At 54.6% G+C, this 14,320-nt stretch overlaps 1 protein-coding gene across 2 annotated transcripts in view; it reads left to right on the top strand.

Moving 5' to 3' along the window:
• XXYLT1 (xyloside xylosyltransferase 1) overlaps positions 1-12,014 on the top strand; it is a 195,708-nt gene extending 183,694 nt beyond the window's left edge. For both annotated transcript variants that reach the window (XM_024245294.3, XM_054550998.2), the window contains exon 4: positions 10,468-12,014. In XM_024245294.3, coding sequence (XP_024101062.1) covers positions 10,468-10,864 — 397 coding nt within the window. In that variant the 3' untranslated portion in view covers positions 10,865-12,014. The remainder of the gene's footprint in view (positions 1-10,467) is intronic.
• The last annotated feature ends 2,306 nt before the right edge of the window (positions 12,015-14,320 follow it).

Below are 14,320 nucleotides of genomic sequence, written 5' to 3'. Positions count from 1 at the left end.
CTCCCACCAGAATTGAGCTGCTCCCTGTGACAAGTACCGGGGCTTGAACAGTACTGGGGCTGCTCCCTCTACAAGCCCCAGTACTGGAGGCTGGGTGCCTTCCAGGGCCAGCGCTAGGAGGGCGTTGTCCAGAGGGCTGTGGGCATCCCCGGGTCAGGTCACCATCTGGGCCCCTTCATTCCTAGTTTTTGTCACACTGAGCACCTCGTCACAGATGTGGATTCCTGGGCTTGGGGAGCCAACTTTTCTGCCTCGCCTTCTCTGTCTTCACTTCCGTCTAGTGAACTGGGCCCAAGGCACGTTCTCCTCCCGCCCCTGCCTTTCTGAATGATTGTGCCACTGCCTTCATCCAACATTCTCCTAAATTCCTGCCATCTAGCTTTAGAATCTCTTATGCCTTCCTTCATTAATCCATCCATTTGAAACTAACAGTTCTGAGGGCCCTTCTGTGAATGAAATGCCCACGCCAGGCCCTCAAGACATGAAGATGAGCGGGACACATCCCCTTATCAGTCCCAGAGTCACCTGACTCTGCCCACACCCTCACCCTTTATTTGCCTGTTATTCATTCCTGATTATATTATGCAGAGCCCCTTGTAAACAAATTCTTTCTCAAACCCTTCTCGCACCCAGCCCCTCCTCCTCCTTAGATGACTTCATGTCTTCCTTTCCTGACCTCTCAGAACTGCTGCTGTCCTCGCTTCTGTCCCTCTCTGTTCCCAGCTGCATCCCGGGGTTCCCTCTTCCCAGACAGCTCTTCTGCCTGGCCTTGCCCTCCCTGACCTTGGGCAAGCGTTTTAGAGCTCTCTGCCTCAGCTTCCTCATCTAGAACATGGAAATCATAGTACTTACCTTGTTTGCTTCTTACAAACATCATACTGAATACATTTAAGAACTTAAAACAGGGCCTGGCACATAGTAAGTCCTCACTAAATATTAGCCATTATCATGATTCTCATTCCTCAAAGAAGCAACCCTGCCGTTGCCCCTGTATTTCTTCTCTTCAGTCTTTCTCTCACGGATGCATTCCTTTCCCTTGGCACACAGAATACTCAGCTCTCCCTCTTTGTAAAATATCCTCCCCTCTGTCCTCTCTTTGCCTCTAGGTGCTGTCTGCCTCCCTGGCGTCTGTTCTCTGCTGTTCACACGCTCCCCAGGGCCAAGGGTCCGGCTTCCCGGTCTCCATCCCTCTCCTTCTCCAAGGTCACTGTCACCTCTTGCGGCACTTCCAAGTCCTTGCCCTCTACAGCTTTCCACGCTGCTGTGTTCTCACGTGCGGTGGTGTACGGGGGGCAGATGACACTGGGTAAGGGGCCAGGAGATGTAAGTTGAGGCTGCCAGTCTGGGGGCAGGGGTCAGAGCTTCCCAAGGGTCTGATGAGCAGGTTCTGTGCAGGGTAGGTCAGGACATTGCCGCCAGAGAGGGATCTCAGTTCCCGTCACTGGAGCAGAGTGCCTCTGGCGGCAAGGTTCACGGAGAGCCGAGTGGGTGGCTTAGGTGTGGTTTGAGGACACCGTATGGTCACGGTGAAGGGAAGGGCCATCAGCATTTGGAATTCTTGAGGGTGTCCCTAGGGATGGAGCAGAGAGGAAGGGGATCCCAGGTGGCGAGCAAGGAGCTGCCGGTCAGATGGCGCAGGGCTGCGATGGGAGGTGGGGAGGACAGCTCTGGAAGTGTGGGGGGCCGTGTGCAGCCCTGGGGACTGGGGAGAGTGGCAGCAGGATGCGTCTCTACTTTGTGGAGGGGGTACTGAGGTACTGTCTGGGTATCATTCTGTCCAGATCCAGGTGTTTGAGTGAAAGGCAGAGAACGGGCAGTTGATATCAGTAGGAGGCTTGGAGGGCATCACTGGGGAGAAGGCCCAGCTTGGATGGGGACGAGGAAGAGGGGGAGGTAGGCTGGAGGGAACTTGGTGGGACACATCTCGTGCCCAGAGGGCTAGGGCACGAGAGGCTGGAGGAGGCACAGTGGGCCTGCAGAACTAGCTGGAAGGCCTGTGCGGCTCAGTGGCTCTGCAGGAGTTCCCACGGCAGAAAAGGCCCCCATGGCCTGACTCGCTGCCGGCCTTTCGGCTGTCAGTGTGAGGGACAGGTGGCCGGGGTCCTCCAATGCCCTGCATCTTCCTGGCTCCTCTTCTTCCACCCCCTAAATGTCAGAACTCTCCGGAATTCTGTACCACCTGCTTGGTGCTCTCTGCTTATGGCCGGTACCTCCAGCCACCTGGCTGGGCTCCTCCACATTGCTGTTCTCTGGGCACCTGTTCGGGACTCAACATGGAATTCCCTTTTCCTCCTCCCCAAACCCACTCCTCCCAGCTCTGCCATGGCTGTTCCTGGCTCCACGCTCTGAGTAGGGATCCAGGCTTAAAACCCCTCCAGTGCCTCTTCCCCCTCATCTCTGTCCCTTGCCCCTCCCAGGGCCGAGGCTCCGGGGCTGTGTGTGACTGAGTGAGGGTGAGTTCCCCAGTCCCCGCCCATCTGTTTTTACAGCTCCAGGGCTGTAGGTGTTGGGGGAAGGCCACGTGACTAAGATGCCCAGGCAGGCCGGGCACGGGGAGCGGAGGGCCAGGAGAAGCCTTCGAGAAGGGCATGGCACATCCTGAGGATATGGGGCAGCAGCCTCGGGGTCCTGGTGGTGCTGTGCCATGTGGAGGCCTCAGGCCTGCCAGCTGCCCTTCTGCAGGGCTCTGGAGAAACGGACGCCTGCAGGTGGCTGAAGGGCTGCCCTGCACCAGGTCAGAGGCCTGGCCGTCAGGGCTGTTCACCCCCTACGATGTCCAGCCCCAGACCAAGCTTTACAAGGCCCCACAGAGATGGGCTGGTCATAGCTGGTACAGCTTTGGGAACGAGACCGACACTATGGGTCACCTTTATCATTCCAGACTCCAGGAGGCTGGCTGGGTGGACGAGGGCTGATCGCTGAGGAGCCGCCACACCCTAAGCCTGGGCAGGGAGGAGCGTTTGCAGCACCAGCCCTGCAGAGGCTGAGCACCCACAGGGACAGTCAGGGCTGCTCCTCAGGGCACGCTGCTGGGCATGGTCAGTGCACTGATCTGCACGGAGTCCCAGCCCAGCTCAGTGGGGGGATCTTCCCCATCCCATCCATGTTATTGCCGCGCTCCCTCTTCACCTTGTGACTGCCCCCGTCGGCAAATTCACGTGGAGGATCTTCTCCTCCCCTTAGCCCAGTTTCTGGAGGGCAGGGAGGTTCTACTTGCTTCCCCACCTGTGGGGTCCAGTAGGTGCTCCTCTCAACATTTGGGTGACCGCTGATTGCTTTCTTCTCTCAGCTCAGTGTATTCTTGGGTGTCCCTGCGTGTCTCAGAGCAGGAGACGTTGCAAGGGGGAGCTTTTGGACATCTCTCTGCTGGGGTCCCCGTGCCGCCCCCTACGTCATCTCCCATCCCTCTGCTTTTCCCTTCCCCAGCCACTGACACCTGCCTCTCCCTGGACAGAGGCTGCCCCGCCCACTGTGGGTCATTCTCTCTCCACCCACTGAGAGCGGCAGGGGCTGGGGGTTTGCTGAGGGCAGTTCTGGGCCCCACAGGTGTCCTCTGAGTCCCTGGACGGTAAGAACAAGGTACCAGTGAGCTGTGGTGTTTTTCTCCATCTTCATTGCTGGAGAGTGCTGTGAGTTGAAGTGTGTCCCCCAGAATTCCTCTGCAGAAGTCCTAGCCCCCAGTACTTCTGAGTGTCACCTTTTGTGGGAATGGGGTTGTTGCAGATGTAAAGAGTTGAGATGAGGTTCTGCTTGGGTAGGGCAGGCCCCGATCCTTATGGCTGGCATCTCGATAGAAAGGGGCAATGTGGACACAGAGGCACATGCACGCAGGGAGAACGCCATGTGAATATGAAGGCAGAGAGCGAGGTGATGCCTCTCCTAGGATCCCAGCCTGCCAGCAAGCCACCAGAAGCGAGGGGAGCGCCTGGAACGGACCCTCCCTCCCAGCCCAGACAGAGCACTGTGATCTTCCGGCCCACGGAACCGAGAGGCAGCACCTTCTGCCGTCGAAGCCGCCCCATTGGTGGTGCTTTGCGACGGCAGCCCTAGCGAACTAACAGAGCCCAGTGGTCTTTAGGTAAAAATGAGGCCCGCTGTGCAGGCTGTAACAGAGGCAACTCTCCAGAATGCTTGGCTCGTCTACTAGCCACGCCGGTGCCCTGTCACGACTGTCCCTCCTCCCGCCGAAGGCCCCTGCGTGACATAATTCAAAACAACTCAGACTCTGGGAACACGCGCGGTCGAGTTCCAATGCCTGTGCCGCAGTCGGCCCCGTGACCCTGTGCAGGCTTCTTCCTCTCCTGGAACGGAGAGGGTGGGTAACACTGTCCTGATTAAAGCTGTGCGTATCCGCTCAGCAGATGTTGCCTCCTTTCTCACTTCCCCAAGCCCCTAGACCTTCCTCCAGGCCCTCTCCCTTCCCTGAACCCCTGTTCTCTCAGGCTCTGTAGGTGGTGCAGAGATGCCAGCAGTTGCAAAGCAGGGCACTGGCAGCCTCCAGCCTGCAGAGAGAGGCTCCAGGAGGCGGAGGCCATGGTGCTGGTTCTTTCTGGAGGGGAGGGGCTGTGGCTCGCGTTGGGGGGAGGGCCTATAGGGGAAGCCCTCTGCGGTGTGCCTCCCCACAGGGTCTCTGTGGGTCTCGGTGCCCCAGCAGCCCTCTCCTCTCCTGCCAGGCAGCCTGGTTTCAGCACTAAGCACTGACCCCAGTGCCCGCTCAGCCTGTGAAGCAGCAGCCCTGCCTTGCCCCCTGCTTGCCTTTTCCAAGTTCTGGGGATTTTCTGGTTTGGAAACTCAGTTGCTGGCCTTCAAAGAGGGCTGGGGTTTGAAAACAAGCACGTTTCTCAGGAGGTCCCACAGACAAGGGCGAGCACGTGCCTGCCACTTGCTTAATGTCCCTCCTGTTGCCCCAGGCAAGTTCTGCCAGCCATTCGGGCACCCAGCTCTCCAAGTGCTAGTGTGGTGAACTTGGAGGAGGTGGGCCCTGCCGGAGGGGAAAGCACAGCCTCTGCGCCTCCTGGCAGGCTGGCTTTGTCTGAGCGCTGCTGCCTCGCCTCACCACAGGGCTTGTTTTCGGCAGGTGAGAGGCAGCAGTTCCCTTTTCTGGGCAGAGGCATTGGTGGAAAAGCATAAATGATTTGCCTGGAAATGTGGAGTTGCTCTTTCAGCAGTGTGACCCTGGGCAGGCCAGTTTTTGGGCCTCAGCTTCCTCATCTGCACAATGGGTACATGAACCAGGAGTCCCTCAGAGTCTTCAGGCTCTGGTAGACTGTGGCTCTATGAGGAGCCTCTCTTGGTCCTACTGTGAATGGCCTGTGTGACGTTGGGAACACTTCTTTTATTTTTTTTGAGACGGAGTTTTGCTCTTGTTGCCCAGGCTGGAGTGCAGTGGCGCAATCTCAACTCACTGCAACCTCTGCCTCCCGGGTTCAAACAATTCTCCTGCCTCAGCCTCCCGAGTAGCTGGGATTACAGGCGCACGCCACCATGCCCAGCTAATTTTTGTATTTTTAGTAGAGACGGGGTTTTGTCATGTTGGCTAGGCTGGTCTCGAACTCCTGACCTCAGGTGATCCGCCCACCTCGGCCTCCCAAAGTGCTGGGATTACAGGCGTGAGCCACCGCTCCCGGCCTGGGAACACTTCTTACCCTTTCTGTCCAGTAGAGCTGGAGACCTCAGCCTGCTTTAGGTCTTGTTATCAAGAGATCCTAATAAGGGTCAGTTGTGAGCTGGCAGTAAGGACTGCTCTAGGTACACGGGTACTTAGAGCTCCGTGGTGGCCCTACAACTCCAGGATGTCCATGTCTTCTCCAGTTTGATATCACAGGGCAGTGGTTCCCCTAAAGGACTGAAGAGCTCGAGCCTGCCCCACAGAACTTCATCCTCAGCTCCAGGTAGGACCAAGATGCAGGGTCATGGGTCTGAAATTAGCCGGCACTACCCAGCCAGGGCGCAGGGTGTCCGGAGAGCCTCTGGGCCTGGGTGGACTTGAAATGTCCCTGGATCACCCCAGAGGACCTGGCTGGTGTGGCTGAAGTGCTGGGCAGCTGCTGAGTGTCGCTTTTCCCTCCTGGACTCTCATCTTGGATGACTGGAAAACAAGGTCCCTTCCACGTCAAACAAGAGCTCACTGGGCCTGGCACACATGCATGGGTATAAGGGAAATCACCTTTCCCGGTTCCAGGCCTCGCTGACTGCACAGCCTCGGGCCGGGTGCTTCCTCCGGGAGGAGGCCCAGATGCTGGCCCTTCAGTGACTGCTTTCAAGGCTGAAGGACGCCCCAGAGGTACGCCTTGCGAGGCCGCGTGCTGAATCTAAGACCTCAAATGGAGCCTTCTTTGCCTAACTGCTACAGCCTGAACTTAGCCTGAGTCAGCACAGGCTTCTAGAACATTCCTGCAGAGTCTTGTGCAGACAGCCTGGGCTCAGCATTTTCCCATCCTCGCTTCGTCCCTCTTGGAGGTGGTGGTGGTGAACTCGACCTGAGGAGCTGAGAAAGGGGCAGGAGAAAAAAAATCACGAAGAGTCGGAGGCAAAAGGGCCTGTGGTTTGGAGTGGTGGGAGGAAGAGGCGGGAGGGCTGATGGCCACGTGTGTCCTTTACTGGGGAGGACGAGGCTTAGCTTCTCCAGCCCAGCTCTCTCGAGACCCCTTAGCAGAGCGGCCTTGGTTGTGATCATCAGGGAAAGACTTGAAGCGAGGAAGTAACTGTGCTTTTCCAAAGGACTTCAGATGCCCTTTTCCATAACGATGGGTTTTCTTCATGAAAACTAGTTGACTAGCTTTTAATAGCCTTTTTTATGATTATTAAGTTATATTCAATGTTAAAAATTTAGAAAATACATTTATGACTGGAAGAATGTTCTTAAAGGTTCTTAATTTTTATTTTCCCAAAGGGCCTCCTTGACTTCTGAAAAGACCCAATATTTACCAGGGACTGTCTGCGTGGGGGCTTGTTTTCCAGTTGAAATTATTTCTAAAGGGGTGAAAAAGGCTTATCCCCTCTGCCATGGGCCTCCAGGTGACTACGGAAGACAGGAACAAGACTCTCCACAGGCTGGACGGTTAGACAATCAGACCAATCCAGACAGTGCAAAGTGGCTGGGTTGTGGGCGTGGGGGGTTAGTCAGAGAAACTTCTGGATGCTCCAGGACTCAGAACCAAATACCTGCATTTATACAAAGGTTTCCTGCAGCCTCTGCACATGCCATGGGCGGTGGCCCTGAATATACATCGTCAGCCCCAGGCTCCTGTGAGGAAGGGCAGGGGTCTGGGACACTCACTGCCCTGCCTCAAAGAGGCCTCAGGTCTGAGCCCCAGGTTCCTAATGTGCCAGCAGTGCCTGCATCACCCGATCACCCTGTCCCCTGGCCTCGGCCTCTGCCACCCAAATTCAGAAATAAGATTGAAATCCAAGCGCACCTCCTTGGAACCCTAGCCCGTGGAATCTGAGGCAGTCAGATCAAAGGGACCTCAGAGATCAGAAGCCCTGCCTGCGACAAACTGAGGACCTCTGTTCCCTTTCTGCAAAAATGCAGGCAGTAATGTCCCTGGGCTGCCAGGGAGAGGGAGCCGAGTTGGAGAGTGTGAGAGGGCTTCGTGGCCCACGCTGTGCTGTTGCGTTGGGGGGATTGGCGGTACTGCCTGTTTAGGTTATTTTGCCATGAGATAGAAGTTCCTCGCATGAGCTCCAATACTGTCCACACCCCGTATCATTCCTTCTACCCCGAGGCTGATGCGATTCCTCTACGAGAACCAGCGGACACAGAGGCCAGAGAAAGCCGCCATTGCCCTAGGTGACTGCTCTGTCTTTCTGGGTTCATTTGGGGATAGTAGGGACGCCTTGAACAAGGGCCCCCTGAACATTGCTTTGAGTGGGGACAGTCATTGTTCCTTTTCAGGCTGTGTTTCTGCTCCAGCACACACATGGGGCAGCTTGTACGCCCAATTTCCTGTCCCTCCTTTCCTTCTCAGGCTGATGCCCCGACCAGTCCTTTCTGGCTATCATCAAATACCTCTTCATCCTGATTGAGTGGTGGTGCTGAGCATTGTCCCCAAAGAGCCACTTGTGCTGTGGCCTTCTCCTGGAGGCATATTCTGTCCTCTTCTCTCTGCCCCCTGAGCCCAGCGAGCTCAGTGCTGGCTCGCTGTTTGCTCCTTCTTGCTGCAGACACAGAAGATTTGGGAGCGTTCCTGCTGAGGTTGGTAAGGATACCTGGGGCTGAGGGCGGCCTCTTTGCTCCCCACTTGCTAGGGAGTAGAAGCCGTTTAAAAAGACATCTGAGCAGCCTCTCTGGGTTCCTGCTCCTCACTCAACCCCACAGTAGATCTGGCGGGGAGGTTGAGGGCTCAGTGAATCTGCAGGTGCAGCAGCGGCAGCATCATGTCCTCAGTATCCTGCCCCCTGCTTCTACCCGGTGTCAGCAGCTGCACGGTCCACCCCACGCCTGCCTTTCCATCGTTCCTCATCAGCCCTGTGATCAGCCTGTGGCCCTGCTGTGCTGGTGCCCTGTGAGGTGCTGTGGACACAAGAGACTGCATGGGCCACACCCCCAGCTGGGTGACTCCTCTCCCTCCTGGGTCCTCTGGACAGTAAAGATGGACGCGTGGGCTCCATGGAGCATGAGGTGGTCCAGGACCTCGGCGGGCACAGGTCCTGCCTCCCTGCCTCTCGTGCCCGCCCTCCCTCCCTCCCTTTGGGTCTCTGCTCCCACCCCTCGAAGGGTAAATCAAGCTCCTTGGTGGTAAAGCACCCGCTGCCCCTAGTCAGAGGGTCCCTCCTCTCTGATGTCGTGGTGCCCTGGTCCGCCTGGTAGAATTTTAGCTGCTTTATAACCTGGTCCTGAAATGAACCACTGGGAAGAAATAGGGTAAAATGAACACACAGCTGCCACATTGCATCCCAACCCTGTTTGACCCCATCGCTGCAGACTTTTGTGGCAAGACGACAGCATCTCAGTTTGCTTGAGAAGCTTATTTTTGCCAAGGCTGTTATCACCAGGCAGACACCAGAGCTCGGTTCCACTCACAGGCCAGTCACAGCAAAACACAAGCAGTGAACCTGTGGATTCCCTTGTAAGAATGTCCAAAGGGAATGCTTCCCCCTCGCCAAGATCAGACTCTCGGCAGTCTCTGTGATACGTGAGACCTTGAGGAAGGTTCCTCCGTTCCCAGAAGCGGAGCAATGTGCTGGTGCTGAGAAGTGGCCCCTCAGGGCCACCCTGGGCAGGGTCTCCGGTTTTATTCCCCTGTGCCTTCTGCTTCATCATGCAGAGCCTATCCTGGGCTTGAGTGGGGAAGTCTCTCTGTGGGGGACCGGTGGGGCAGCATCTCCAGGCCGGGAGGCAGAGTTGGTTCTGCCATGATGCATCCTCCCCGTGAGGACCCACTCCCACGCCTGTCCCTGCCACAATGGGCCTCCTGATGGTCCTCCTTCCTCAGGTCACCAGCACAATTGCTGTGGCCCCTTCTCTGTGGGTGTGGGCTTGGACGCCTCTCCCCTGTGCCTGCAGCACACACAAGGCTTTGCTATTAAAGAGGTTGGAGGACAGTGCAGTGCTTTAACCCTGGCACTCACAGGGAGGTGTCTAGGTCTTTCTTCTCCACTCCAGATGGAAGCATTTGGGTAGAGGACCTAGAAGACGCTAACACTCCCTGAACTGTGAACCTAGATTGGTTTCTAAATCTGCTGAGAGAAAAATGGAACTTGAAGTGACGTACCTTCTAAAGTAGCATCATCCTACTTGGCTCTTCCACAGCTGTCTTTCACCCTAACCCATGATGTGCCCTGGGCTGTCGCAGGCTCCCAGCCCCTACCCAGCCCTTCTGAAGTGCCAGGCTTGGGGCTCAATGAATGAGCCTTGTTTTAAAGCAGAAAACAGTTCTGTTCCAGTCAGGGTTCAGCTGCCTGCGTCTTGACTAGATCTCTGTTCAGGATTGTGTCTCCTGCTTCTCTCTCCCTTCTCCTTTTCAAGATCACAGGTGAAGACAAGGGGGTGGAAAGTTCTACCTAGATTGCTATCTTAAGAATGTGGACTTTGGAGCCAGATTGTCTGGGTTTAGTCCCTACGTCTGCTGCTTACTAGGTGTGTGACTTTGGGCAAATACCTTGACCTCTCTGTGCGTCCATTTTCTTGGCTGTGAAATGATGTATCATCTCAGAGCACTCATCCCCTGGGGTTGTGTGGGGAGTAAGTAAGCCGGTCTAGTATGGCGCCTGGTAGATCCTCAGTCAATATCAATGTTGGCTGTGGTGAGGACATAGCAGAGGATGGTTGAAAGAATCTGAGGCTTGGGGTCCAGAGCCCTGGGTTCAGGTCCCACCTCTGCCACTTGCTGGTGTAATGATGTGGATTCTGCACCCCAGAATGTCACAGTGTTTGCATGCAGGCCGGCTGTGAAGACCCAGGGCAGCAGGCCGGCAGGCTGGTTCCCCTGCACACCGGACTAACTCTGTCCTCTCTCTCCACAGGCACACGTTCTGGCAGTTCCGCCATGAGAACCCCCAGACCAGGGTTGGGGGCCCGCCCCCCGAGGGGCTGCCGGGCTTCAACAGCGGGGTGATGTTGCTGAACCTGGAGGCCATGCGCCAGTCCCCGCTCTACAGCCGCCTGCTGGAGCCGGCGCAGGTGCAGCAGCTGGCCGACAAGTACCACTTCCGCGGCCACCTCGGGGACCAGGACTTCTTCACCATGATCGGCATGGAGCACCCCAAGCTCTTCCATGTGCTGGACTGTACCTGGAACCGGCAGCTGTGCACCTGGTGGAGGGACCATGGCTACAGTGATGTCTTTGAGGCCTATTTCCGGTGTGAGGGCCACGTCAAGATCTACCACGGGAACTGCAACACTCCCATCCCAGAGGACTAGGCGCACCCCTGCCTTGCCCCCGGGGCCTCCAGATCTGGGGGAAGGACAGGGCTCCGTGGGACAGACCCAGGGGCAGTGTCTGACCCGCTAGAGAGACACCGCAGGGACGTCCTGTGATTAAGGTGCTGAGACCTCCTGCCGGGCAGGTCACTGTGCTGAGGCCACCCGCCGAGGGCTGGCCTGTGCACTGCTGGTGCTTGGGACCTTATTCCTCCAGGGAGCAGGTGACACGAAGGACACACATGGGCATCTTCCAGTGGGCTGAGAAGCAAGCACTTGAAGAGAAGGAAGGGGAGAAAGGGTCCCCCTTGCTGTCTGCCTCTGAGGAATGGAAATCCTTTAGACCCGGCCTTTTTTGGACCAATATAAATTTAACTTAAATTGACAGGCTTCCATTTTTCGAGAAAGTACAAACGGTACTGCTTTAGCACCCATCGAGCCCCAAACGGGTAAGGTAAGCCAAGGTTTTAATGACCAGCCCAGTATCTAAGTGTCCAAACGAATGCCAGCCCACTGCATACTCACCCTGGGAGGCTGCGTGCTCATTCTCCTGAGGCTCACATCATTTGGTGTAGGTTTCAGGATCGCCTCTTTGAGGAAGGACTTCAGGACCAACTGGGGCCTGCATAAGAAAACTTATCTCATTATTAGAGCACTCACAGCTTGTATCTCCCAGCTACATCCCAGAACCCCATTGTCCTTTATTCAACCAAACCAGCTCCAGGTGACTGGACTCTACTCAGAAAGCAAAAGCATCATCAAAGAACAGAGACTGGCCACCACAAGGACATGCAGGAGAACTGTCTGGACCAGGAAGACTCATTCCAAAAAGGAGCCCAGGTCGGGCGCAGCGGTCAAGCCTGTAATCCCAACACTTTGGGAGACCGAGGTGGGAGGATCGATTGAGCCTCGGAGGTCGAGATCAGCCTGGGAAACACAGTGAGGCCCCCATCGCTACAAAACATTTTAAAAAGTAGCCAGGTGTGGTGGCTTGTGCTTGTTGGCCTGGCTACTTGGGAGGCTGAAGTGGGAGGGTGGCTTGAGTCCAGGAGTTGACTGCACCGAGTTGTGATCACACCACTGCACTCCAGCCTGGACGACAGAGTAAGACGTCCATCTCAAAAAAAAAAAAAAAAAAAAAACCCAAAAAGGAATGCCGCAGTTCCCAAGTGTGACCATGTGGGCTTAGAAGACATGTCACTCGTGGGCTAGTAAGCATTCTAGTTTCTTTGTTTAAAAAATCCCCTTATCATACCACATGAGACCATAGACCTTAGCAGAAATTAAAGCGTCGTTTCTTTTGATGATGGGGCCTCCTGTACGAAGGCTGCAGACGTGAAAGCCTGAGGGGTCCATTTGTATCATCTAGCTGAGGTCCTTGGAGAAATGCTGTGGAATTTTCATCTTGTTTTGTTTCAATTTCATTTATGTTTTTCTATCTTTTTCCCATGAGTGAAGATAGCTAATAAATAATCTTTGAGAACATGGTGATTCATGTTGTTTTTCTCTGATCACAGTTTTCAGCTGCATGAAGGCTGTGAATCAAGTGTGTACTCAGTGCCATTCGACTCCCCCACCTCCTGTGATGAAGGTGAGTGCTTACAGGAGATCCTAAGGACCAAGGAGAGGGCACATCTGAGAGGGTATCAGAGAGGGCAGTATTGGCATGTTTGGTTCAAAGCAAGGAATCATTTCATTCTAGGTATTGGCAGGTCCACCTGCACTGGGGAGCAAAAGCATCCCCATTTCTTCTCATCCCTCTTACCCCAGACTTCCCAGTTACATCCTGCCCTGAAGAGGTGGAGCAGATTTCTCTCCCAGCCCTCTGCTGTGACAGAATTGGTCTGTTCTCTCACCTACTTAATTTCCTATTTATAGGTAACAATTCTTGAATGCCTGCTGTGCACCAGCCATTGTATTGGGGGATTTATTACGCTATTGATAATATTTATGAAAACTTCATGAAGGGCATTATGTCTAAAGTTGATTGTAAGAAAATGTGAGAGATGTGGACAGACCCATATACTATATGTTTATCACAACATTTTTTATAGTAGAAGAAAATTAGAAGCAACTTAAAATGTGGAAGAGGGGCCAGGTGCGGTGGCTCACACATGTAATCCCAGCACTTTTGGAGGCTGAGGCCAGCAGATCTCTTGAGCCCAGGAGTTCAAGACCAGCCTGGGCAACATGGTAAGACCCAGTCTCTACAAATATACAAAAATTAGCTGGGCATGGTGGTGCATGCCCAGCTATTCAGGAGGCTGAGCTGGGAGGATCACTTGAACCCAGGAGGCAGAGGCTGCAGTGAGCTGAGATCATGCCACTACACTCCAGCCTGGGCGACCGGGCAAGACTCCGTCTTTAAAAAAAAAGAAAAAAAAAAAGTGAAATAGGGAAGTAGATGAATAATGTATGCTTCATCCATATAACAGAATACTTTAGGCATTATTTGAAGTATATGTAATGCCTCAGGAAATGCTTATAATGTGCTACTAAAGAATGCAAAATGTAAGATCATATGTTTAATACGATCCTAATTTTATTTTTAAAATTACATATATGTGTATGTATATCAATGTACACACATATATATGCGTGTATAGATATATACCTATACACACATATGTATAAAAAGAGCGTCTATTCTGCTATATTTCAACTTCTAAAAACATAAGTGTTTCAAACACATTAAAAAAACAATTATTTCAATGGGAAAAAAGTGAGTTAAAGGCTAAAGAATTTTAGACTCACAATAATAAAGGTATTTTTCCTGCAATCATTTCCATAATTAAAATGTGTCTATAGCTATGTGTGTATTTTGTTGTTGCAAGAAAAAAACAATAAGCTGATTGGTCAAAATGGGCAATGGCCAAACAACATCCCTCATTTGCTTTTGAGTTCACCTCTCAGGAGCTTCCCCTCTGTCACCAGTGGCCTCAACCTTCCAACCCCACAGTGCACAGCAGACTATCACTGCACAGGCACCCCAGCCTGCCCACAGATCACACCCCAGCCCGCCCACAGATCACACCCCAGCCCACCCACAGATCACACCCCAGCCTGCCCAGCCTGCTGACAGATCACACCCCAGCCCGCCCACAGATCACACCCTGGCCCACCCACAGATCACACCCCAGCCCGCCCACAGATCACACCCTGGCCCACCCACAGATCACACCCCAGCCTGCCAACCCGCCGACAGATCACTGCACAGGCACCCCAGCCCACCCGCAGACCACACCCCGGCCCGCCGACAGATCACACCCCAGCCTGCCGACAGATCACAGGCACCCCGGCCTGCCAACAGATCACACCCCAGCCCGCCCACAGATCACACCCCAGCCCGCCCACAGATCACACCCCAGCCCGCCCACAGATCACTCCACAGGCACCCCGGCCCGCCGACAGATCACACGCCAGCCCACCGACAGATCACACCCCAGCCCGTCGACA

The sequence above is a fragment of the Pongo abelii genome, chromosome 2, assembly GCF_028885655.2.
Source record: "Pongo abelii isolate AG06213 chromosome 2, NHGRI_mPonAbe1-v2.0_pri, whole genome shotgun sequence".
Taxonomy (NCBI): Eukaryota; Metazoa; Chordata; class Mammalia; order Primates; family Hominidae; genus Pongo; species Pongo abelii.
The sequence above is the reverse complement of the archived record's forward strand: the minus strand, read 5'-3'. Positions and strand labels throughout refer to the sequence as shown.